At 43.4% G+C, this 23,349-nt stretch overlaps 3 protein-coding genes across 7 annotated transcripts in view; 1 reads left to right on the top strand and 2 right to left on the bottom strand.

Annotated features, from left to right (window-relative positions):
- Positions 1 to 414: 414 nt before the first annotated feature.
- On the top strand, positions 415 to 4,126 carry ribc2 (RIB43A domain with coiled-coils 2). 3 transcript variants are annotated; one of them, XM_014125242.2, is made up of 7 exons: positions 415 to 666; positions 1,743 to 1,824; positions 1,967 to 2,278; positions 2,376 to 2,494; positions 2,662 to 2,889; positions 3,027 to 3,193; positions 3,693 to 4,126. In XM_014125242.2, the coding sequence occupies exons 1-7, from the start codon at positions 550 to 552 to the stop codon at positions 3,769 to 3,771; spliced, it is 1,104 nt and encodes a 367-aa protein (XP_013980717.2). In that variant the 5' UTR covers positions 415 to 549; the 3' UTR covers positions 3,772 to 4,126. The 3 variants fall into 3 exon arrangements, with proteins under 3 accessions (XP_013980717.2, XP_045544299.1, XP_045544300.1); XM_045688343.1 differs by lacking the exon at positions 415 to 666 and adding an exon at positions 719 to 976; XM_045688344.1 differs by lacking the exon at positions 415 to 666 and adding an exon at positions 1,066 to 1,363.
- On the bottom strand, positions 3,871 to 10,520 carry ada2 (adenosine deaminase 2). The gene is made up of 10 exons (XM_014125239.2): positions 10,342 to 10,520; positions 9,106 to 9,455; positions 8,550 to 8,769; positions 6,583 to 6,793; positions 6,268 to 6,395; positions 5,999 to 6,089; positions 5,720 to 5,828; positions 5,332 to 5,489; positions 4,906 to 5,108; positions 3,871 to 4,776 (listed from the first exon to the last, which is right to left on the bottom strand). Exons 2-10 carry the CDS (start codon positions 9,407 to 9,409, stop codon positions 4,686 to 4,688), a joined length of 1,515 nt encoding a protein of 504 aa, XP_013980714.1. The 5' UTR covers positions 9,410 to 9,455; positions 10,342 to 10,520; the 3' UTR covers positions 3,871 to 4,685.
- An 8,029-nt stretch (positions 10,521 to 18,549) lies between these two features.
- LOC106561369 (cat eye syndrome critical region protein 2) overlaps positions 18,550 to 23,349 on the bottom strand; it is a 52,103-nt gene continuing 47,303 nt past the window's right edge. For all 3 annotated transcript variants that reach the window (XM_014125244.2, XM_014125245.2, XM_045688339.1), the window contains exon 19: positions 18,550 to 21,552. The gene's annotated coding sequence lies outside the window, so the exon portion shown is untranslated. The remainder of the gene's footprint in view (positions 21,553 to 23,349) is intronic.

Below are 23,349 nucleotides of genomic sequence, written 5' to 3'. Positions count from 1 at the left end.
ATATATAAAATGCTATGTTCATAACGAAGAGGGAAGATGGTATTTACCATATACATGTTAATCCATTTAGCAGACGCTTATATCCAGAGCGACTTCCATGAGCAATTAACCTGTGAGCAACTAGCCTGTGAAACATCCACTTGAACGCCCCTCTAACTGGTAATTACGTCCCTGAGCTCCGACTTCGCCCACATGCTGACCTCACCTTAGGAAATTACATTAACAGCATTTTCGGCAGTTAAACAAATCATTCTTTATAAAATGCTGTCTTAATATTTTGTTGACTATAATTTGTTCACAACCATGATAGCTGCACGTTTAGTTCATGGTAGACAGACACAGATTGTTGGCCATTAGCCAATCGGATTTTTTTCAACGAGTTCAATGCACTTGAATGCATTCAACTGGTAATTACCACTCCCACTTGGTTGTGAACCGCAGGATAGGTATCCGAATGTCGGGTAGCTTAGCAACGGATATGTTTGCAGAGTGCATTCTAGCCCTGGTCATTTGATTCTCACCACAGCGAGACTAAGGGAAGATTGAAAAATGTACAATGCTGAATTACTTTCGGACCGCATTGCTGCGGCTAGTTTGGAGAGGAGGCGTAATCGAGAGATGCAACGTCAAGATAGGATTTTCAATGCTAAAGTTAGAACGATTGGGGTAAGTTTGTCTTCTCCAGCAATTGGCGTTTAGTTTTTTCGCTCACCAAGCGATGAGTTTTTGTATGGTCATATGAGTGTCGAATTTGGTCAACAAAAAATGTAATGGCTTGTTTGCTACGTGAGGCTTATTTGATCTACGAGTGTACTGATACGTGACATCAGTGTTGCCAACTCCTCAGTAAGGAAAGTAGCTATTGGCTGTCCTAGAAGTCGCTAAATGACGTCATCACACAATTTGCCTAATTGGCCATGTGCATGTAATTGTGATGGACTGTAGGAGAGAGGAATAACGTCTTGGGAGAGAAAAAGTGAGTAAAAAAAAAAAAACTAAATATGTTTAGAACTACAAATGAACTTCTGTCGATTCATGATTTTTTTTTTTTTGTCGTCACAATTCCAACCCTCCTCCTTTATCCGTGCTTGGGACTGGCAAAAGTGACCCAAAAGAGAGACTCTAACGGAGTTACTTATTTTAGTTTTTTAGTTTAGTTTTTTACATTTACATCCCGCCAGGGCGGGATCAGCCAGCAGCGGCTTCCCGCATGCGCGATTCATTTGCAGTCTGGACGCGGAGGGGTGAACATCTCCTGCTCTGACTGCAGCTGGGAGGGACTGCTGCGTGAGGACTGGGCCGCCTGTGAGTGCTTTGGGACAGGGGTGGGGCCCACGGCAGCACCCGCTGCTCGTTGAGAAGAGTAAGAACGATACGTGCTTTCACAGAGTCTCCAATAACACCAGAAAAAGTTGCTAGATTTGTCGCTAGTCGCTTTTTTGAAAATGTGTCGCTAGAAGGGTGTGAATACTCGCTAAATATAGCGACAAAGTCACTAAGTTGGCAACACTGCTCTATATCAGAGTTAACGCACGTATCTGCCCTCTCATTGGCTAGAATGGCAACACCTGATCCTCCCTCTGCCTTCCATTTTTGAAGACTTATTTTCATTGTTACAGCGACCACTTGAGTATCTGGTCTGGTCAATATAATGGATAATCTGTGTTGCAACTGTAACATCACAACACTCATGTTAATTCAGTTGTGAAGACATGTTTGTCACACTTTTCTGTTCCTCACAGATAGATAAAGAGGCTCTTGATTCCCAAGTGAATGAAAGAAAGAAAAAAGAACAGGCAGAGGCAGAGTCACTTAAAGCATATGGTAAGTGCAATAAAATACAGAATGGGAGTCCTGACAGCTCTATATAAGCTTCCATACATACAGTAAGCTCCAATGCGACCAAGGTTTTATTGATCCAATCTGTTAGCTAGTGTCATATGTCGCTGGAATGCATGCCCTCTAGCTGCAGATGCAGTGCGCAACGACAAGGCCGCTTGTCTACTTGATCAATGCCAACTTAAGGATGAGCGTCTGCTGCAGGGAGCCATAGAGAACTTCCGATTGAACTTCCAGCCACGGTGGAGTCGGCGAGAGTATGACTTGAGCAACCCGGACAAAATTAAAGGTCAGGAGGGGATCCAGATGCTGCCGGGGCTGGTGGGCGAGGACTCAGACAGCCAGGGGAGGCTGAAGAAGCAGCAGAAGCAGCTCAGAGAGTGGTCCGTCCAGCAGCAGCATGAGCTGGCCACAGCGCGACACCAGCAGAGACAGGAAGGTAGGTTACAACCCAACACAACCTGTCCTGATGCTAGACACTGATACACTCACTGCCTCCTCTCAAAACAATCTCTGTCCCTGCCTCACCCTTGCAGAGCAGCAGTATGACCAGGACAGAGTGGACCTGGACAACAAAGCTCTCCAGCTCCAAAAAATTGAGGAGGAGAGGAGGAGAACCGTAGCCCTCGCTACAAAGAATTTCAATCTGACAAAGGTGAGTCATTATACTTTACCTGGTGCGGTTGTCAAACTGGCAAAGGTAAGTTCTTAGGATTGAGAGTACTGATAGTACTATCTAACCATGTGTGGTGTGATTCCTGTGATTTGAACAATGTAATTCTGTCATGTCAACTGTGTGATATTTTGTCTGTCTCTTCCCAGGCAGCAGAGAATGCAGAGAAGCGTTGGAAGGAGTGGCAGCAGCAGGAGGAGAACAACAGGACAGACATCCTGAACCAGCTGCAGGGGGAGCTGCTGAGTGAGAGCCAGGAGCAGGGCATCAGTGTGCTGGGTCTGCCCCGCCTCCGGCCCGACAGCTACAAGGGCCTCACAGACGAGCAGCTGCGGCACATCATCAACTGCCAGCAGCAACAGATAGATGAGAAGAGGGTACATCTACATTGTTTACCTTGAGCAGAGATGTTTTCATTGCAGTATGTTGCACTCTATCTTCTGAAAGAGGACAAAAAGCGAGCGTAGATCGCAACACCCATAAATAGTGTTGACCTTCATGTTTGGTTGTGCAGAGAATTCAGGCTGAGCAGCAGCAGGAGGAGCTCCAGCAGGACCGCTTCCGTGTGGCCTCGGCTCGAACCGCCCTACTAATGGAGAGACAGCAGGCCCGCATCAACAAGCAGCTCCGTCGCACCCAGGACAACACCAACGCACAGCTGGCTGAGGCCCACCGTGAACAGTAACACTTTCCATATGTTAAGGTTTAGACACATGGACACAGCTGTATACCTTTCGCTTTGTTTGATGTTGTACTGTCGGGCTTCATTACCGTACAGCATCATTGTTTGTCACACATTATTTTGAAAATATTTTCTTTAACACTTCTGTGCTCAGAAATAATTAAATTGTGCAGAAGAAACTGATCAACAAGATTAGCACAGTTAATGGACACACAAATGATCAACTAGGAGCTCAATTCAATCCGTTTTGCGGAAGATCCGCGTTATCGTTCTAAATTTAAAGACAATGTTCAGACTGCATTCAGCGTTAAAATGTAAAGGTGATTTGCGATTGAGCAGACAGACATATGCAATATTTACTGTGATCTTCCGCGATACAGATTGAATCCAGCCCTAGAGCTTGTTGACCTGCCCATAGCACTGCATAGACGACATATCAAATGCCTACAGTTTTGTTCTTGATATCAGTTCTAGACCAATGCATTCTTCTCTTTTCAGGAAAAAGTATTTGGAGAAGGTGTATACTAACATCCCAGATGACAGTTACTTCTCCCAGTTCAACACCAGCAGTCGATAAAGGATGACAGGGCCTTACTATGCCATGCATTATTAGACTATTATGGAGAAATGTTTCTTGTATTAAAAAGTGAAAGTAGATAAATAACTTATAACAAAGGAAAAATGAACAAATCTGATGTTTTCCTTCCCATAATTCAAAACTATTTCACAACTAAAAAAAATACAATCAAAAGTCTTCATAGAAAAGTGTGTATGAATAAGGCATTGCCTACTGTTCTGCATGCATTTGTCATAACGTGTCCCTTGTTAAAATAAGAGTATCTGTATAATGAATTAAATCTGTACAAATGCACATGTTCTCCATTTAAAATCACATTACCAGCATAAAATGCTATTAAAGAAATCAAAGACTAGCTGGTCGGTTCATTCAGTGTAAGCCTTTTCTCACAGTGCTCTATTACCATGTAGAGTCTCCTTGAATTCACGATTACAGTGCAAATACAATTCTCTGCCACTGAAATAATAATGATCAAATGCCTTTGTGAGAAAAAACAGCTTCCTTCATGACTCCTTGACTAGTGTACACAACTTCTGTCAGGGGCCTCCATTTTGTAGGAGTTGACAGCAGTGTGGTCTGCTGATTGATTTCTTACAGGAGTGTTATACACACCCTATCCATGTGAGGGCGATAGGAACGTTCTCTTTTTCCTTCTCAACCCAATTTGCCAAACTGTCTACAGCTTCGTAGGCAAAGAAAAATACCAAAAATTGTTTCAATAACACCTACATCCTTTCCCTTGTCTGAATTTTGAACAACATTTCTAATTGTGTGTCCATTTGGGACCAGCATGCCAAATATCATTCCCTTCCTATGGGGCACAAGCAACAGGCTCACAGACTGGGGTGATCCCACTGTCACAGTCAGCGTCCGAATGACCACTCTTCTGCCCCAGACTCTGCTCCAGCAGGACTCTATTGTGAGTTCTCTGAGACAAACTTGTCCCATTTTCTCTGCCACAAATCCAATGCTTTCTCCTTCAGCTGTGGCGACAGAGAGCTGTACCTGGGACATAAAACATTTTAAAGTCAGAATCCTTACCCTACAATGGCATAAATGGTTGCAAGTAGCTAAACTAGTACAGGTTATTCCACCAATATTGTACGGTGCCTGGACCTGCTAGCTTGGCCTCACCTGATGGAGTTCATGGCCAGTTCCTTGAGCGTTCCTATGTGAGAGTTCATTCCACCTAAACCCACAAACGCCTCGTAAAAATCATGGGAGAGGCCAGAAGCTCCAAACATGGCAGGGTCGTCTGAACTGATCACCAGGGGATGGCCCTCTGACATCAGAACAGCAGCTGGGTGATTCCGCAGGTCTGAGACCAGTTTCAGTACCTGAAGAAAAATGTTCAATTACTACAGACCCTCCCGAGTGTCTGTAGTGACGCCTCTGGCACTGAGATGCAGTGCCTTAGACCGCTGCGCCACTCGGGAGCCCCAAAATGAAGAGTTTCAATGAAGATGCAGATACAATCTACCCCTTAGCTGCCCATCCACAGATCGAGGTGTCTTAATCGTTCATCAACATGTGAGTGTGGTGACAGTGATAATGCCCTACCTGGTTGGAGATGGGGCACACCTCTACAGCCACCCCTTTCCCCCTAGAGAGGGCCTTGGCCACAGGGTGGCGCAGCAGGGCAAAGCCATGGCCGATGCGAGACGTGTTGAACAGTAAAGCATCCAGTAGGTTCCCATCCACATCAGTGCCCTCTTCATCTGCAAATGACAGTCCATCAATGTAGACTGTAGTAAACACTTATCTGTACTGTATAAACTTCATTCTCAACAACACAAAATAGGGAGTATTGGCTATAAAGTCTTATTCCATCAGAGTTAGTGCTATCCGGGCCCCTAACCAGGGCCAGATTAAGAAATCATAGGCCCATTCCATGAGTATAGCCTAAATATGAACACTTCAGATAAGGTGGAAAGGTTCATGTGCTCACCAGTCTCTCCTGCGTGGAAGAAGAATGGAAGGTTGACTCCTCTCTCGCCTGGCAGAGACAAGGCCTCCTTGAAGTACCAGAGGGGTCTTCCACTATCTTCCCGACCCACCTAGTACCAGACGAGAACATCAGACATGTCAACATCACCCTCCACAGCCTATACCTATTTTTTAATAAACCTATCTAGTAATAAATAAATGAAGTCCATATCAACTTTAGATAATTTCCTGAGAGAAATGAAACAGTTTTAAGGAGTCTTGTGACTAAGGATGTACCTACTAGGTCAAATCCAGCCATGATCTCTGGAAAGGCTTTCTGTAGGTTCATAGCCTCCTCCACTGCCTTCCATGCCATTGACGCATTCAGCCGCCTTAGACAAACATAGATTCCCAAAGTACATTCAATCTCAACATTAATATGACGTGTTTTGTTCTTCTCATTCTTCCTTTAATTCTGTATAGTTTTTAAATAAACTAATCCTTGTACAACTGTTAGAGGGCCCATGATTCTAATTCCACCTTTACACTGATCAGGTGCATCTCCTTCACCTGTGCACAGTGAAGATGACACGAGCTCCCAGGAAGTCTGGGTGCTCTGACACAAACTGCCTGGTCACGTCCTGATAGGTCTTGAGGCCCCAGGCACTGTCATGTGTGCTCCCATCCAGCTCGTATGTCTGTGTATTAGTAACAAACATGTAAGAATTATACAACCTCTTATGTATAGACAATACATCCTGGTTAAACCTTGAAAATGACTGGTCAACTCAATTGTGTATGGAATAATCTTAACAACTTTATCACACAACTGAACTCATATCACACGGTTGGAACAATAAACATGTATCTGTATGTGTTGTCTACCTCTGGAAGCAAAGCCCTCAGCTCCAGATACATGATACTATCCATGTAGAACTGCCTCAGGCCCTCATAGTAATAGTCCTTGAACACAGGAGCGTAGGTGACTAGTCCCCAAGCCGAAGTGAACGTCTGCTCAAACCTTTTCCAAACGGCATCTTGGCTGGGATAGGCATCCTCTGGGTCCTCAGTGAAGAGTGTAAGGTTGCGGATGAGGCTGCACAGATTAAACAACCAGGTTGTTGGAGAGTGCATACAATTTGAAAGTGATGAGTCAAATAGAAAATCTAATTTTGTCTGTATTCCCCCAGAGAGATACTTATGTGATGTATGACCATGACATATAAATGACATAATATATAATGACATTTAATGACATATACATGTCATTTGACATATTGAATGACATACATTGCCTTCGGAAAGTATTCAGACCCTTTGCAACGAGACTCGAAATTTAACTCAGGTGCATCCTGTTTACATTGATCATCCTTGAGATGTTTCTACAACTTGATTGGAGTCCACCTGTGGTAAATTCAATTCGTTTGACATGATTTGAAAAGGCACACAACTGTCTATATAAGGTCCCACAGTTGACAGTGCAAGTCAGAGTGAAAACCAAGTCATGAGGAATGCCGAGAAGGGATTGTATCAAGGCACAGATCTGGGGAAGGGTACATTTCTGCAGCATTGAAGGCACCAAGAAAAAAGTGGCCTCCATCATTCTTAAATGGAAGAAGTTTGGAACCACCAAGGCTATTCCTAGAGCTAGCCGCCCGGCCAAACTGAGTAATCGGGGTAGAAGGGCCTTGGTCAGGGAGGTGACCAAGAACCCGATGGTCACTCTGACAGAGCTCTAGAGTTCCTCTGTGGAGATGGGAGAACCTTCCAGAAGGACAACCATCTCCGCAGCACTCCACCAATCAGGCCTTTATGGTACAGTGGCCAGACGGAAGCCACTCCTCAGTAAAAGGCACATGACAGCCCGCTTGGAGTTTGCCAAAAGGCACCTAAAGATTCTCAGACCATGAGAAACAAGATTCTCTGGTCTGATGAAACCAATATTAAACTCTTTGGCCTGAATGCAAAGTGTCATGTCTGAAGAAAACCTGGCACCTACCTACGGTGAAGCATGGTGGTGGCAGCATCATGCTGTGGGGTTGTTTTTCAGTGGCAGGGACTGGGAGACTTGTCGGAATCGGGGGAAAGATGAACGGAGCAAAGTACAGAGAGATCCTTGAAGAAAACAGGACTTCAGACTGGGATTCACCTTCCTACAGGACAACAACCCTAAGCACACAGCCAAGACAAAGCAGGAGTGGCTTCAGGACAAGTCTCTGAATGTCCTTGAGTGGCCAGGGCCCGGACTTGAACCCGATCTAACATCTTTGGAGCGACCTGAAAATAGCTGTGCAGCAACGCTCCCCATCCAACCTGACAGAGCTTGAGAGGATCTGCAGAGAAGAATGGGTGAAACTCCCCAAGTACAGGTGTGCCAAGCTTGTAGCGTCATCCCCAAGAAGACTCAAGGCTGTAATCGCTGCCAAAGATGCTTCAACAAAGTACTGAGTTAAGGGTCTGAATAATTATGCAAATGTGATATTTATTTTATTTGTATAAATTAGCAACAACAAAAAAAGTAACCTGTTTTTGCTTTGTCATTATGGGGTATTGTGTGTAGATTGATGAGGGGGAAAAAACTATTTTAGAATAAGGCTGTAACCTAACAAAATGTGTAAAAGTCAAGGGGTCTGAATACTTTCCGAATGCACTGTATACATTTTACATTTTTACATTTTAGTCATTTAGCAGACGCTCTTAACCAGAGCGACTTACAAATTGGTGCATTCACCTATAATATCCAGTGGAACAACCACTTTACAATAGTGCATCTAAATCTTTTAAGGGGGGGGGTTAGAAGGATTACTTTATCCTATCCCAGGTATATAATGACAAATGTTCCTACTTCCTACCTATTGTCAAGGTCAGTGGTATTGCCTGTTTTGGCCCTCAGGGACTCCAGCAGCATCCAAGAAGAGCACTGAGGTTTTGGTTTGGGCTGACCAGAGGAGAAGAGTAACCGAACTGACTGGTCCTCTGTAATGCACATGTAGCAATGTGGCCGGTACGTCACATTCCTTACCAGCCACTCCACTCCCACCATGGAGAAGTCATGGACATGAAGTGCTGCTCCTAAAACAGATCAGAGGAGGATATCATCGTAACCTGTGTGAAACAGGAGGTTGGTGGCACCTTTATTGGGCAGAACGGGCTTGTGGTAATGACTGGAGCGGAATCAGTGGAATGGTATCAAATACACAAAACACATGGTTTCCATGTGTTTGATACCATTACATTTGCTCCATTCCGGCCATTATTATGAGTCATTATCCCCTCAGCAGCCTCCACTGCTGTGTGGCTTACAATGAAGTACATTATATATGTGCCATATTTGCTTACAAGTATCCTCTCAGTTTATCACAAATGCAAAGGGGACAGGGGTACGGGTCCATTTGGGATCCGGTGTACCTTTGGGCATCCTCTGCAGTAGGCTGTAGATGAGGCTGCGCTGGATGAGTGGCTTCGCCTTGAAGAAGTGCAAGGCAGGAGGGAAGTCTGAGCTCTTCATCTCCTGCTCCTTCAGTTTGTGCAGCTGTGCACTGAGCCGCAGCTCTGCCTCTGTCAGCAGCAGTCTGCCCCCTGTCTGCCGGGAGGCCTCCTGCTGCATCAGAGACTCTCTGAGCCTGGGGTCAGGGCTGCACCAGCACAGGGTCAACCAGCACAGCAGGACTGACACCACAGCCACCTGGTGGTTCTCTGGCCAGTGCAACATGGTGAAGGTGTGGCTAATCAATGTTGGTCAACACTGAATAGATAGGCTTGAAGGAGAAAGAAACATGTGATAAGACGAACTCATCTAGTGGGAAAATAGGTTCAACAGAGCTTGGTGTTTAGTGTAAGCCTACTGCACCTGTTTACAGAACATAGGATAGAAATCAATGTTTTTTCCACTTCCTCATTATTACTTTCTTATGCTTGCTTCCTCAGAACATTTAGTTTCTCTTTAAACAAACAAAAAATGTCCAGTTCAGCCAATAGCTTAAGAGGTCTATTTCCCATAAGAGATATTTCCCATATTTTCTATGAATATGATTTAATATGTATATTTAGAGGATAGGGTCTTCAGGATGTCATACTGTCAGGCTGCATTTAGGTCTGAATTTGATACATAAATGCACAAATCATTTATTTGATATAGTTTTGTCCGCAATTGCAGTATTTATCTGTAAGTAGGCTAGTTTAGTGCACCGTGGTGGACGTGGACAAAGAGAGTAGCACCACCACCAGCTGTCGGTGTCAACAAACCTGCTTTGTGATTCACGGATTATGTAGTTTACTTGTTGTGAATACGTTTGATGCCTTATCGTGTTTTTGTTAGTTTGCAGTTATGATCAAGATATTTAAACGAATACAGACTTTTTATAAACCTGACACATTGCCTGCTTCAGCCGGTCACCTTTTATGTTGTTCAGTTTAAAGGGCTACGCGAAAGTTTGACGCGTTGGCGATTTCAATGTATCTACAATGTATCTAACACCAATGTAACATTTGGTAAACGTTAAAGTGGTGTGCCTCAAGCCTGCAATTCTAAAGTGTAACAAAGTAACAGCTGCACGTTCACACTGAACACTGGATACATTGATAATAGCATACATATTTTGCCAGTGTTATGAACATTAATTGTTATTAGAACGAGTATCTCACCACTGAACAAACCTGTCCGTGAAAGTGAAGTGATGAATGGGTACTCCTATATTGCTCTATTCTATAACACTTCTCAGTTTTCAGTTCTGTAGCCTGAAAGTGTAATGCCGCGTTCACGTATTAGTCGGAAATAGGAAACTCGAAATGTCCGACTTGATAACATGATGAGGGCAGGACCAGTTAGCAAGTCTGACATTTCCGAGTTTCCGAGTATGACATGAACGCAGCATTACTCTTACTCACTTCCTAAAACAGTGGTACACGTCATATCCCGTGGTTGACTTGGGATGGAAGAAGTGCAGGACCTGTTCTCCAAGTCGGTCCATTAGACTATGTTCACCGAATTCACAGTGGAATTATGCTATAGAGACTTCTGATTATTCAATGTTAACGGTTTGTATACATTTTCCATGACTTTTAACCAAATTTTCATAACTATTTGTTATTGCCTACTTGAAACGTAAGCATTATTGACACTGGAAAGCTGCTGTGTCTGATCCCATGTAGACCTACCACCTCCTGCCGTTGTGCCCTTGATCAAGGCATTTAACCCCCCACATAGAACAAAATAGATGGCATCATGAGGAAATAAAATTATGTGGATATATTGAAGCAACATCTCAAGACATCAGTCAGGAAGTTAAAGCTTGGACAATGACCCCAAGCATACTTCCAAAGTTGTGGCAAAATGGCTTAAGGACAACAAAGTCAATGTATTGGCGTGGCCACCACAAAGCCCTGACCTCATCCCTATAGAAAATTGTGGGCAGAACTGAAAAAGTGTGCGCGAGCAAGGAGGCCTACAAACCTGACTCAGTTACACCAGCTCTGTCGGGAGGAATGGGCCAAAATTCACCCAAGTTATTGTGGGAAGCTTTTGGAAGGCTACCTGAAACATTTGACCCAAGTTAAACAATTTAAGGCAATGCTACCAAATACCAATTGAGTGTATGTAAACTTCTGACCCACTGGGAATGTGATAAAAGAAATAAAAGCTGAAATAAATCATTCTCTCTACTATTATTCTGACATTTCACATTCTTAAAATAAAGTGGTGATCCTAACTGACCTAAGACAGGGCATTTTTACAATAATTAAATGTCAGGAATTGTGAAACACCCAGTGTAAATGTATTTGGCTAAGGTGTATGTACATTTCCGACTTCAACTGTACTTTTGTATGCCTCCTTGTCTGTATACCTGCAGACACAGACACAAAAGTGAGCAGTTCAGTCATCTGCTCGCAATACATATAGCCTTCAACATATTCTTATAGCCTACATACTCTTACCTCTTTGTTGATTGGTATACATTGAATTGTGTCCATTTTCTGTTTTAGAAAGATTGGCACAAATAGGAAAAGATAGATGGTTTCATCATGAAACAATATCAATTTAGATCATTCAAGGGACAAACCTTACCTTAAATTGAGGAGATCTTAACATTTTTCAGTTAGTGCCTGCCACCTGCTGTTCTTTCAAATCACAATGTTTCAATTGGGCAGTTAGGTTCCTGCAAGAACCCCCACCAACTAAGGAGGTTCCTCGATGAACCCCACCTCGGGTTCTTGGGAGAACCGTTTGGGGGGAATTTTCAGTGCCAAGAACCCAAAGGTTCTTCGAAGAACTTTGAGGATCTTAGAAGAACCCTTGTTGAACCCCTCATTTTTAGAGTGTAGGGCGGCGCATAATTGGCCCAGCGTCGTCCGGATTTGGCCGGGGTAGGCCGTTATTGTAAATAAGAATTTGTTCTTAACTGACTTGTCTAGTTAAATAAAGGTTAAATACATTTAAAAAAAAAAAATATCAGCTGGAATTAGTTTGGGGCGCAGGAAACCCCCCGAAGAAAAAAATAGCAGCACCCCCAAACTACTTCCGGCGGCTATGCTTTCAGTGCATGTCTGTGGTGCTGTGTGGTGTGTGCCAGTGCGAATGGGCCGTTGCCTGAGGAGAACGTGGCATTTCAGCCGACAGACTAACTACATCACCAATTCGAAACACAACTTGTAGCAGTTCTCGCTAGGGGAGGATAGCTCATGATAACAGAATGGGGTCAATGGAATGGAATCAACCACATGGGAACCACGTTTAATTCCATTCCATTTACTCCATTCCAGCCATTATTATCCACTGACATATATACACACAGTGCATTCGGAACTTATTCAGACCCCTTGACTTTTTCACATTTTGTTACGTTACAGCCTTATTCTGAAGTAGATTCAATTAATTGTTTTACTCATCAATCTATACACAATACCCCATAATGACATTTTTGCAAATGTATACAAAAATGTTTTCCATTGATCATCCTTGAGATGTTTCTACAACTTGAAGTCCACCTTTTGTAAATTCAATTGACTGGACAATATTTGGAAAGGCACACAACTGTCTATATAAGGTCCCACAGTTGACACTACGTCAGAGCAAAAACCAAGCCTCGAGGTCGAAGGAATTGTCCGTAGAGCTCCGAGACAGATGTGTCGAGGCACAGATCTGAGGAAGGGTACCAAACAATTTCTGCAGCATTGAAGGTCCAAGAATACAGTGGACTCCATCATTCTTAAATGGAATAAGTTTGGAACCACCAAGACTATTCCTAGAGCTGGCCACGCGGCCAAACTGAGCAATCGAGGGAGAAGGGCCTTGGTCAGGGAGGTGACGAAGAACCCGATGCCCGCTCCGACAGAGCTCCAGAGTTCCTCTGTAGAGATGGGGGAACCTTCCAGAAGGACAACCATCTCCGCAGCACTCCACCAATCAGGCCTTTATGGTAGTGTGGCCAGACGGAAGCCACTCCTCAGTAAAAGGCACATGACAGCCTTCTTGTAGTTTGCCAAAAGTCAACTAAAGGACTCTTAGACCATGAGAAACAAGATTTTCTGGTCTGATGAAACCAAGATTGAACTCTTGGCCTAAAAGCCAAGCTTCACATCTGGAGGAAACCTGGCACCATCCCTACGGTGAAGCATGGTGGTGGCAGCATCATGCTGTGGGGATGTTTTCAGTGGCAGGAACTGGGAGACTAGTCAGGATCGAAGGAAAGATGAACGGAGCAAAGTTCAGAGAGACTCTTGATGAAAACCTACTCCAGAGTGCTCAGGACCTCAGACTGGGGCATAGGTTCACCTTCCAACAGGACAACGACCCTAAGCGCACAGCTAACACAACACAAAAGTGGCTTTGGGACAAGTCTCTGAATGTACTTGAGTGGCCCAGCCAGAGCCCAGACTTGAACCTGATCAAACATCTCTAGAGAGACCTGAAAATAGCTGTGCAGCAACGGTCCCTATCCATCCTGACAGCGCTTGAGAGGATCTGCAGAGAAAATTGGGAGAAAATCCCCAAATACAGTTGTGCAAAGCTTGTAGCGTCATACCCAAGAATACTCAAGGCTGTAATCGCTGCGAAAGTTGCTTCAATAAAGTACTGAGTAAAGGGTCTGAATATTTATGCAAATGTGATCAGTTTTTTTGTATTTATACATTAGCAAAAAATTCTAAAAACCTGTTTTTGCTTTGTCAATATGGAGTATTGTGTGTAGATTGAGGGAAAAATACAAATTAATCCATTTTAGAATAAGGCTGTAAAGTAACAACATGTGGAAAAAGTCAAGGGTTCTGAATACTTTCCAAATGCACTGTATTTACAAAATAAATATGGAGGTTTGGAAATGATGCAGACAATTACATTGATGGAAGCCACACAATTTGCAATATTAAAGCAGATTTTCTCCACCCCAAATGTTTTATTTTTTTGTAAACATGTTTTTTTAATGTTTTTTCGGCCTATATGCTGATGAGCTCTATTGCAGCTGGGTCTGGTCTACTTAGTTCATGGACTTTCCCTCTACTCAAATTGTTTTTGTTCTTTTTTAAGATTGGAGTGTCTTGCTTCCTCTTTCATCTCTGCTGACACTACACATGCCCATTCTCGTGTGTTACTTAACAGGAGTTAAATTAGGCTGCCAAATGAGAGCCAGGCAGAGCTGAGCCCAGTACTTTTGGTTATGCAAATTTCACCAACAACAATATCCAATGAAAAATTCTGCAGATAAAATTTTGCTCAGCCAAAATGCACTTTTAACCAACAGCAAAACCATACCACCCCATAGCTTACCTATTCAATTGGATCAGCTTGTGGGTGTGTGTATATACAGTGGGGGGGGGGGAGTATTTGATCCCCTGCTGATTTTGTACGTTTGCCCACTTACAAAGAAATGATCAGTCTATAATTTTAATGGTAGGTTTATTTTAACAGTGAGATACAGAATAACAACAAAAAAATCCAGAAAAACGCATGTCAAAAATATTATAAAATTATTTGCATTTTAATGAGGGAAATAAGTATTTGACCCCTCTGCAAAACATGACTTAGTACTTGGTGGCAAAACCCTTGTTGGCAATCACAGAGGTCAGACGTTTCTTGTAGTTGGCCACCAGGTTTGCACACATCTCAGGAGAGATTTTGTCCCACTCCTCTTTGCAGATCTTCTCCAAGTCATTAAGGTTTCGAGGCTGACGTTTGGCAACTCGAACCTTCAGCTCCCTCCACAGATTTTCTATGGGATTAAGGTCTGGAGACTGGCTAGGCCACTCCAGGACCTTAATGTGCTTCTACTTGAGCCACTCCTTTGTTGCCTTGGCCGTGTGTTTTGGGTCATTGTCATGCTGGAATACCCATCCATGACCCATTTTCAATGCCCTGGCTGAGGGAAGGATGTTCTCACCCAAGATTTGACGGTACATGGCCCTGTCCATCGTCCCTTTGATGCGGTGAAGTTGTCCCCTTAGCAGAAAAACACCCCCAAAGCATAATGTTTACACCTCCATGTTTGACGGTGGAGATGGTGTTCTTAGGGTCATAGGCAGAATTCCTCCTCCTCCAAACAGGGCAAGTTGAGTTAATGCCAAAGAGCTCCATTTTGGTCTCATCTGACCACAACACTTTCACCAGTTGTCCTCTGAATCATTCAGATGTTCATTGGCAAACTTCAGACGGGCATGTATATGTATTCTTGAGCAGGGGGACCTTGCGGGCGCAGCAGGATTTCAGTCCTTCACGACGTAGTGCGTTACCAATTGTTTTCTTGGTAACTATGGTCCCAGCTGCCTTGAGATCATTGACAAGATCCTCCCGTGTAGTTCTGGGCTGAATCCTCACCGTTCTCATGATCATTGCAACCCCATGAGGTGAGATCTTGCATGGAGCCCCAGGCCGAGGGATATTGACAGTTCTTTTGTGTTTCTTCCATTTGCGAATAATCGCACCAAATGTTGTCACCTTCTCATCAAGCTGCTTGGCGATGGTCCTGTAGCCCATTCCAGCCTTGTGTTGGTCTACAATCTTGTCCCTGACATCCTTGGAGAGCTCTTTGGTCTTGGCCATGGTGGAGAGTTTGGAATCTGATTGATTGCTTCTGTGGACAGGTGTCTTTTTTACAGGTAACAAGCTGCGGTTAGGAGCACTCCCTTTAAGAGTGTGCTCCTAATCTCAGCTCATTACCTGTATAAAAGACACCTGGGAGCCAGAAATCTTTCTGATTGAGTGGGGGTCAAATATTTATTTCCCTCATTAAAATGCAAATCAATTTATAACATTTTTGACATGCGTTTTTCTGGATATTTTTGTTGTTATTCTGTATCTCACTGTTCAAATAAACCTACCATTAAAATTATAGACATCCTTTATCAGTGGGCGAACGTACAAAATCAGCAGGGGATCAAATACTTTTCCCCCCCACTGTGTGTGTGTATATATATATTAAAATTTCAGGACCCTGTCTTCGAAGATAATTTGTAAAAATCCAAATAACTTCACAGGTCTTCATTGTAAAGGGTTTAAACACTGTTTCCCATGCCATAAACAATTGAACATGTACCTGTGGAACGTTCGTTAAGACACCAACAGCTTACCAACGGTAGGCAATTAAGGTCACAGTTATGAAAATTTAGGACACTATAGAGGCCTTTCTACCGACTCTGAAAAACACCAAAAGAAAGATGCCCAGGGTCCCTGCTCATCTGTGTGAACGTGCCTTAGGCATGCTGCAAGGAGGCATGAGGACTGCAGATGTGGCCAGGGCAATAAATTGCAATGTCTGTACTGTGAGACGCCTAAGACAGCGAGATAGGACGGACAGCTGATCATCCTCGCAGTGGCAGACCACATGTAACAACACCTGCCCAGGATCGGTACATGCGAACATCACACCTGTGGGACAGGTACAGGATGGCAACAACAACTGCCTGAGTTACACCAGGAACGCACAATTCCTCCATCAGTGCTCAGACTGTCCGCAATAGGCTGAGAGAGGCTGGACTGAGGGCTTGTAGGCCTGTTGTAAGGCAGGTCCCCACCAGACATCACCGGCACAAACCCACCATCGCTGGACCAGACAGGACTGGCAAAAAGTGCTCTTCACTGACGAGTCGCGGATTTGTCTCACCAGGCGTGATGGTCGGATTTGCGTTTATCGTCGAAGGAATGAGCGTTACACCGAGGCCTGTACTCTGGAGAGGGATCGATTTGGAGGTGGAGGGTCCGTCATGGTCTGGGGCGGTGTGTCACAGCATCATCAAACTGAGCTTGTTGTCATTGCAGGCAATCTCAACATTGTGCGTTACAGGGAAGACATCCTCCTCCCTCATGTGGTACCCTTCCTGCAGGCTCATCCTGACATGACCCTCCAGCATGACAATGCCACCAGCGATACTGCTCGTTCTGTGCGTGATTTCCTGCAAGACAGGAATGTCAGTGTTCTGCCATGGCCAGCGAAGAGCCCGGATCGCAATCCCATTGAGCACGTCTGGGACCTGTTGGATCAGAGGGTTAGAGCTAGGGCCATTCCCCCCAGAAATGTCCGGGAACTTGCAGGTGCCTTGGTGGAAGAGTGGGGTAACATCTCACAGCAAGAACTGGCTAATCTGGTGCAGTCCATGAGGAGGAGATGCACTGCAGTACTTAATGCAGCTGGTGGCCACACCAGATACTGACTGTCACTTTTGATTTTGAGCCCCCCTTTGTTCAGGGACACATTATTCAATTTCTGTTAGTCACATGTCTGTGTAACTTGTTCAGTTTATGTCTCAGTTGTTGAATCTTATGTTCATACAAATATTTACACGTTAAGTTTGCTGAAAATAAACGCAGTTGACAGTGAGAGGACGTTTCTTTTTTTGCTGAGTTTATACTTCATGTGATGTGACAAGCAGGTATGGTGACAGGTGGAAAGGCCATTTCTTCAGCGATGTCCAGTGTAGGCCTACATACAGGTTCCATGCTAGTGGCTAATGCTACTTCCGGACATTGCGCACAGCATTCAGACCAATTATGCTGATGCTATGCATTGGCCAATGAGAGGCTTTGAAGGCACCGGTTGGCCATATTGGCACTCCCCAGAAGAAGCAGTCCTTCAAAGCAGGGTTTCCCATACTTGGTCCTGGGCCCCCCCCTGGGAGCACGTTTTGGTGTTTGCCCTAGTGCTACACAGCAGATTGAAATAACCAACTCAAGCTTTGATTATTTGAAATCAGCTGTCTAGTGCTAGCTTGGGAAAAAAAACAAAATGGGGGGGAGCAGGACAGTTTGGGAAACCCCGGTTTAACTCACATAATTTAAAAGTATGCATTAAGGTGTTTGTAATAGAATAAACATGGCAAAAACTAAATATACATTTTTATAGCGTCCAAAATAAAGAAAATTACAATAGTGGGGGAATGCCAAGATGGAGGCGCGGTGGCTTCAAAACAGCAACCCTTCAGTCATCTAGTGTAGACATAAAATCATTGGTTCAGACCATGGGTAAACAGACTGCAACCTGATTGGCTAAACACGATGCCCAACAATCTGGAAGAAGCATTAGCCACTAGCAAGGTGGTGGAAAATTGTGTTTTATTAAGACAGTATGCATCATTTTCCAAATTTTCACAAAAATGTAGTTGAGGAAAACGGACACCTTTGCAGCCTGAATGAAGGATGTTCTATGTACGAGCCGGACACCGGAGAACACAAGCGTATTACCGGCTGGGCAGATTACAGTTGGACGTCAGATGACAAACGAAATCAGGAATAATAGCTCCATCAGGCAGACAGTTCAGCTGCTCCTTGACAAGAAACTTACTTTGAAAGGCCTAAGCATCTATCAGTGACATCACCTAACCCCGAGCTCTACCATCCATACCAAAGAAAAGAGAGAACAAGCAACATTCTTAAAATCAGGAAAAGTAATTTATTCTAAGAAATGTACAGTATAGAAAATACGTTGTCTATTTCCAAAATAATCTATGTCATAAGAACTTGTGAACATAAAACTGGAACATACGGGGCCTTTTTGATGCCGCCATGCTACGGAGGTAAATGTCTACTGCTTAAAACAACCAGACATCACATGTATATTAAAAACAAGTAAAAAAATGTACAAAATGTAAAAGAGCAAATAAATATGATTCACATTTAATCCAATCTAGACATTTTTACTAGTGCAGACAAACTGGATGACAGCAGAGTAGAGGCATACAGACTTCCATGTCTTGTGCAGTCAACACAATCAGAGACAACAAAGCTGCATAACAGTATCACAACCTCACAGACCATTTACAACTACGCTGTCCTTCATACATGGACAGCGCAAGTGAACACACTACCTCCGAGAAGACCTCATCTAGCTAATACTAAAAATGAAAATTCCCTAGTAAGTAAAACAGCAATACATCCTTGTACAGAATCGTGGGACAAATTTTGCCTCACAGCTAGTATTTTCCGATATTCATCCCTCCTTGAGCACATTTCCTTTTAATGCCATAGATGTCTATCAATGAGGGCACTACGCTGCCAGCTCTATGCTGTCTAACACGTATCCAATAGAAGCACAGGGCTCAGGTTGTCTAGAGTCACCTGTGGCAGGAAGGCATGCAATCTATACAGCTGGTAAGACGAGATCATATATAAAAAGAGCCCTATTCTGTCGACCTCAGACACATGCCCAATCATTCACCACACCCCCGAGTGACACAAGTAGCCTTACAATCAAAGGTCTTATGGAAGGGAAAAGTATACATAGTCATGAGCTTTTGTAGCAAAGTAGTATAAGGCCATGTGTGTGCTGGGGTCTGAGTGAGTGAATGACTGAGTAGAGGGACATAGTGGATGCCAGAGGACTGGCTTTGAGGTAGATTCATTTGTTGTCATCGCTATCCTGTGGGGTTCACAGGTGCAACATGGATTTAATAAGATGGGGAAGACTTCAATTCACACAGATAAATTGTTTATAGACGCATCACTCGCCGATGCATGGTGGCAATGACAAAAGCTACAATATTAAAATGAAAAACAAAACCCAAACAGAAATCAAATGGGTTGACAGTAAGCAAGACCGCCATTGTCACAAAGAGGACCAAAAATAACAGAATCTTGCAAAAACAATATTGGTTTATCAGTTGTCACAAAATTAGGTTCATTAATTTGTCACTATTCCAGTCATGTTTTCTTGTGGTGCTTCTCCTTCAAATAATTCATTAAAATACCCGTATAGAACTGTACACCCTGAGGACATATTAAGTTCATTGAATTGGGGAGGAGGAAGCACTGACGTAAAGAAATAATCACACATGGGTGTGATTGTGGACAATCTTTACCCTTCCAAATAAAATAAACATCACAAATAAATGAGCTACAATAGGATTACCATTTTAGGTGACATTTTTCAACAAAATGTATGGAATGCAATACATGACATTGAAACAAATAATTGGGTTGGAAGAGTGACATGAATATAGAAAAACAAATACATCAATTGTTGATTCTAACTCTTGTTCACTTTGTGTGTATGTGCATATGCCAACCAGCTGGGCACATGGAAGTGTGGTGAACCAACCCACAAAAGACCCCAGTTTTTGTGACAGAGGACACCTACAGTGAAGAGTTATTCTTAATATATATTCATATATACACACACACGGTAACAGCACCAACAAAGAATGCAAGGCCACTAAATTCCAGTAGTTGTAGACTATCCCTAGTGCATAGCAGAGAAGGCTCTCTGCAGGTCTGAAATAAAATACATTCTCATAGTGAAGGCAGTTTTGAAGGATGCATAAAATTACACCGGAACAGCAACAAAAAAAGCTGTGTTTTAGTCAAGGTGGAAATGGACAGAAAGCTCCCCTTTTCAGAACGCTTTCCTTTTTCCCCGACAGGCTATCCTCCATCATCTTCTGTCCCTTCACATGGCGGGGCTCCTGTGCTGTTCATCTATCTACATATATCGAACTCATTCACACATACATTCAACATGAAGGAAACAAAGGCAACTGCAAGGCGTGTGTGTGTGTGTGTGTGTGTGTGTGTGTGTGTGTGTGTGTGTGTGTGTGTGTGTGTGTGTGTGTGTGTGTGCGTGTGCGTCTGTCGACAGGGTTCTGATGACGGCTTCTCTACAGTCTCAAAGTACCTCCTTTTCTACACCTGAGTCTAAAAACATTTGGAGAAGAAAACGAAAAAACACAAAATAACACCAGTGCTCTCCTCTTACCACACCAGCTCCTTTTGTCCATAGAGAGGCTCTGAGAAGACCAGGCTGGAGGTCCATAGAGAGCTATAGACAAGGGGGAGAGCCTTTCCCCGACAAATCCAGTGTGAGAGAAAATAATTTAAAAAAGGTCAAACAGAGCACCACAATCAGACCATGTCAATAGACCACTTAAAGCCTGCATTTACACAGGCAGCCAAATTCTGAGTCCAACCAGCCTGCAGACAGAGAAGCAGGGTCTCCAGATGTTCTTGCTGGCCAGGCCTAGAGGGAGGGTCCAGCTGTACAGTCTGAACTTGACTGGGAGTCCACAGGCATGAAGACAGACAGGGCCATGTCTCTGCAGAGGCAGTCTCAGTGAGGGTTCCACACAAAGCAGACAGACATCCCCAGGGGCAAAGAACTCATTCCCTAAAGAGATTCTCAAATAAAGATGTCTCCATTGCCTGCATCACTCTGCACATCTCTTGTCCGATGCAGTGGGAGCCCTACTTACTGGTGCCCTCGAACACAGACAGAGGACAGACTCCATTTTGAACCGCTCCGCAGCAGATAACATCATGGTTCCGACAGCAGTCACATTTAAAGTCTTAAAACAGGAGAGACACAGACAAGCACCCAGGTTGTCGTCATGGATGATATGCAGGCACCAATTTGTGTAAAGGTTTTTGTTGCATTTGTCCTTTACCTGAATTGTGGAGAAAAGGAATGAAACAAGAATATCAAATCATTGAAACTAGGACTGTGGCGCCAGTGAATTTCAAGCAAATACCTGCCGGTCTCATAGTAATTGACCGTTAATTAACAAACACATTTAGTATCTCCTGGCTTCCATACAGTCTGATGTGGACCTTTCGAACATCTACATTTTAAAAAGTCTAACAAATCTATTTAATAATATAGCCTACACCATCACAATAAATCCATTATTTTAGACAGGTCTAAAGAAACATGATATGAAGAAAATGTAGTCTATTTCAAAAGAACAGAATAGCATACTGAGTTGTCCTTATGTTAGGCCCTGATACGGCCGTGGAGTACACTAGTTCATTTAGCAGAGAATATTTGCTTAGAATTCCGTGGCATTATTTTATAGTATGAAGAATACAATAGAAAGGATATTTTCTCTAAACGATTTGAGGGAGTGCGCACACAACTTTAGTTGTGATATGAACACTGGGCTATATGTTTTGATTTTTAATACATTCTAAGGCTGCATGATGCGACTAATGATGATCTGAAAAAAGTTGCTTGAAAAGGCATGAGCTCTGCTTAGTTTTTTTGCACAGGCTGTACACATTTCATCAGTCTCTCATTCACAATTTGACAAGCACTTGATAATGCCTCGAATTTCCTGGCTGCATCCCCTTTGTGTGACCGTAATGCCCTCTAAAAAAATCCATGCCTTTTATGGCCAGTGGTCGTTGTGTCCTTGGGTGGAATATAATAATTATAATTCCCTTCTCCAGGCTGCGTGCTCCGAAGCACCTCTCACTCACCTCAAATCTTATTAGCCAATGCCCGTCACGTGATCGGGTCTTTCTCACAGCATCCCAGGTCCTTCTCACAGTCTACAAGTGAAGACACACATTGGGGACGCAACTGCACGTGTTCTTATCAAATGCCGAGGCGCATATTGAAGACGTTGAAAGAAATGTCCATATTTACTTTTTGTCAGCAAACAAGATGAGTAGGCCTAACGAACAGCAAATGCACCAGCCTATGTCAATCTATTATCCCCCATAATACAAAAGTTGACCAATTGGTCAATTTGTCCTTCTGTGCGAGAAATAAATATTCCAAACATATCCCTCGACTGTCCCAGGCTGCGATAGATCCTAAATTAATACAACCACTAGCATCAAAAAACCTCTCAAAAGCAATGAGGCTGATGCAACAGATCAGAACATTTAGCTTAAAATGTTGATAAACTATTAGCTATTTCTTCACATTATAAGTGCAGCAATGCGCACATGGCAGTAGGCTACAAGAGCGAATGTTCCAAAATCCAATCAATCAGCAGGAAAATACCATTCTCAAAGGTGACCACAAATGCGATTATGCATGTAATGCTTTTAGTATTATTTTCCCCCAACTTGAAACTCACGTGCTGCATATGTATGCCAGGTAGGGTTTACACTCATTGTAAATAGGATTAATGTGCTTAAGTGGCCAAATAAGATCTTTAAAATTAAGTTGTGATACAAACTGTATCAAAACATATAGGCCTATGGGCTAGGCTACATGAGGTGTGTGACTATGATTTGAAAAAGTCTGAGAAAAAAAAGGCAGGAGCTGCGTCTTGCCTTACTGCACACAAGCTGGGCATCATTCAGGTAGGCTACCGCACAGCATGCGGTACCAGAGTGCCAAGTCTAGGACCAAAAGGCTCCTCAACAGCTTCTACCACCAAGCCATAAGACTGCTGAACAATTAATAAAATCGCCACTGGACAATTTACATTGATGGACCCCCCCATTTTGTA

The sequence above is a fragment of the Salmo salar genome, chromosome ssa10, assembly GCF_905237065.1.
Source record: "Salmo salar chromosome ssa10, Ssal_v3.1, whole genome shotgun sequence".
Classification (NCBI taxonomy): domain Eukaryota; kingdom Metazoa; phylum Chordata; class Actinopteri; order Salmoniformes; family Salmonidae; genus Salmo; species Salmo salar.
This window is presented reverse-complemented; position numbering and strand designations above follow the sequence as displayed.

What these genes read in the sequence shown, in the direction of transcription:
- ribc2 (XM_014125242.2), top strand. Translation starts at nt 550, where the DNA reads ATGTACAATGCTGAATTACTTTCGGACCGCATTGCTGCGGCTAGTTTG. An exon ending in CTAAAGTTAGAACGATTGGG is followed by an intron (nt 667 to 1,742) that starts GTAAGTTTGTCT and finishes TGTTCCTCACAG; the next exon opens with ATAGATAAAGAGGCTCTTGA. An exon ending in AACAGATAGATGAGAAGAGG is followed by an intron (nt 2,890 to 3,026) that starts GTACATCTACAT and finishes TTGGTTGTGCAG; the next exon opens with AGAATTCAGGCTGAGCAGCA.
- ada2 (XM_014125239.2), bottom strand. Translation starts at nt 9,409, where the DNA reads ATGTTGCACTGGCCAGAGAACCACCAGGTGGCTGTGGTGTCAGTCCTG. An exon ending in TGAGGGCTTTGCTTCCAGAG is followed by an intron (nt 6,396 to 6,582) that starts GTAGACAACACA and finishes ACTAATACACAG; the next exon opens with ACATACGAGCTGGATGGGAG. An exon ending in CTGGCCATGAACTCCATCAG is followed by an intron (nt 4,777 to 4,905) that starts GTGAGGCCAAGC and finishes TTTATGTCCCAG; the next exon opens with GTACAGCTCTCTGTCGCCAC.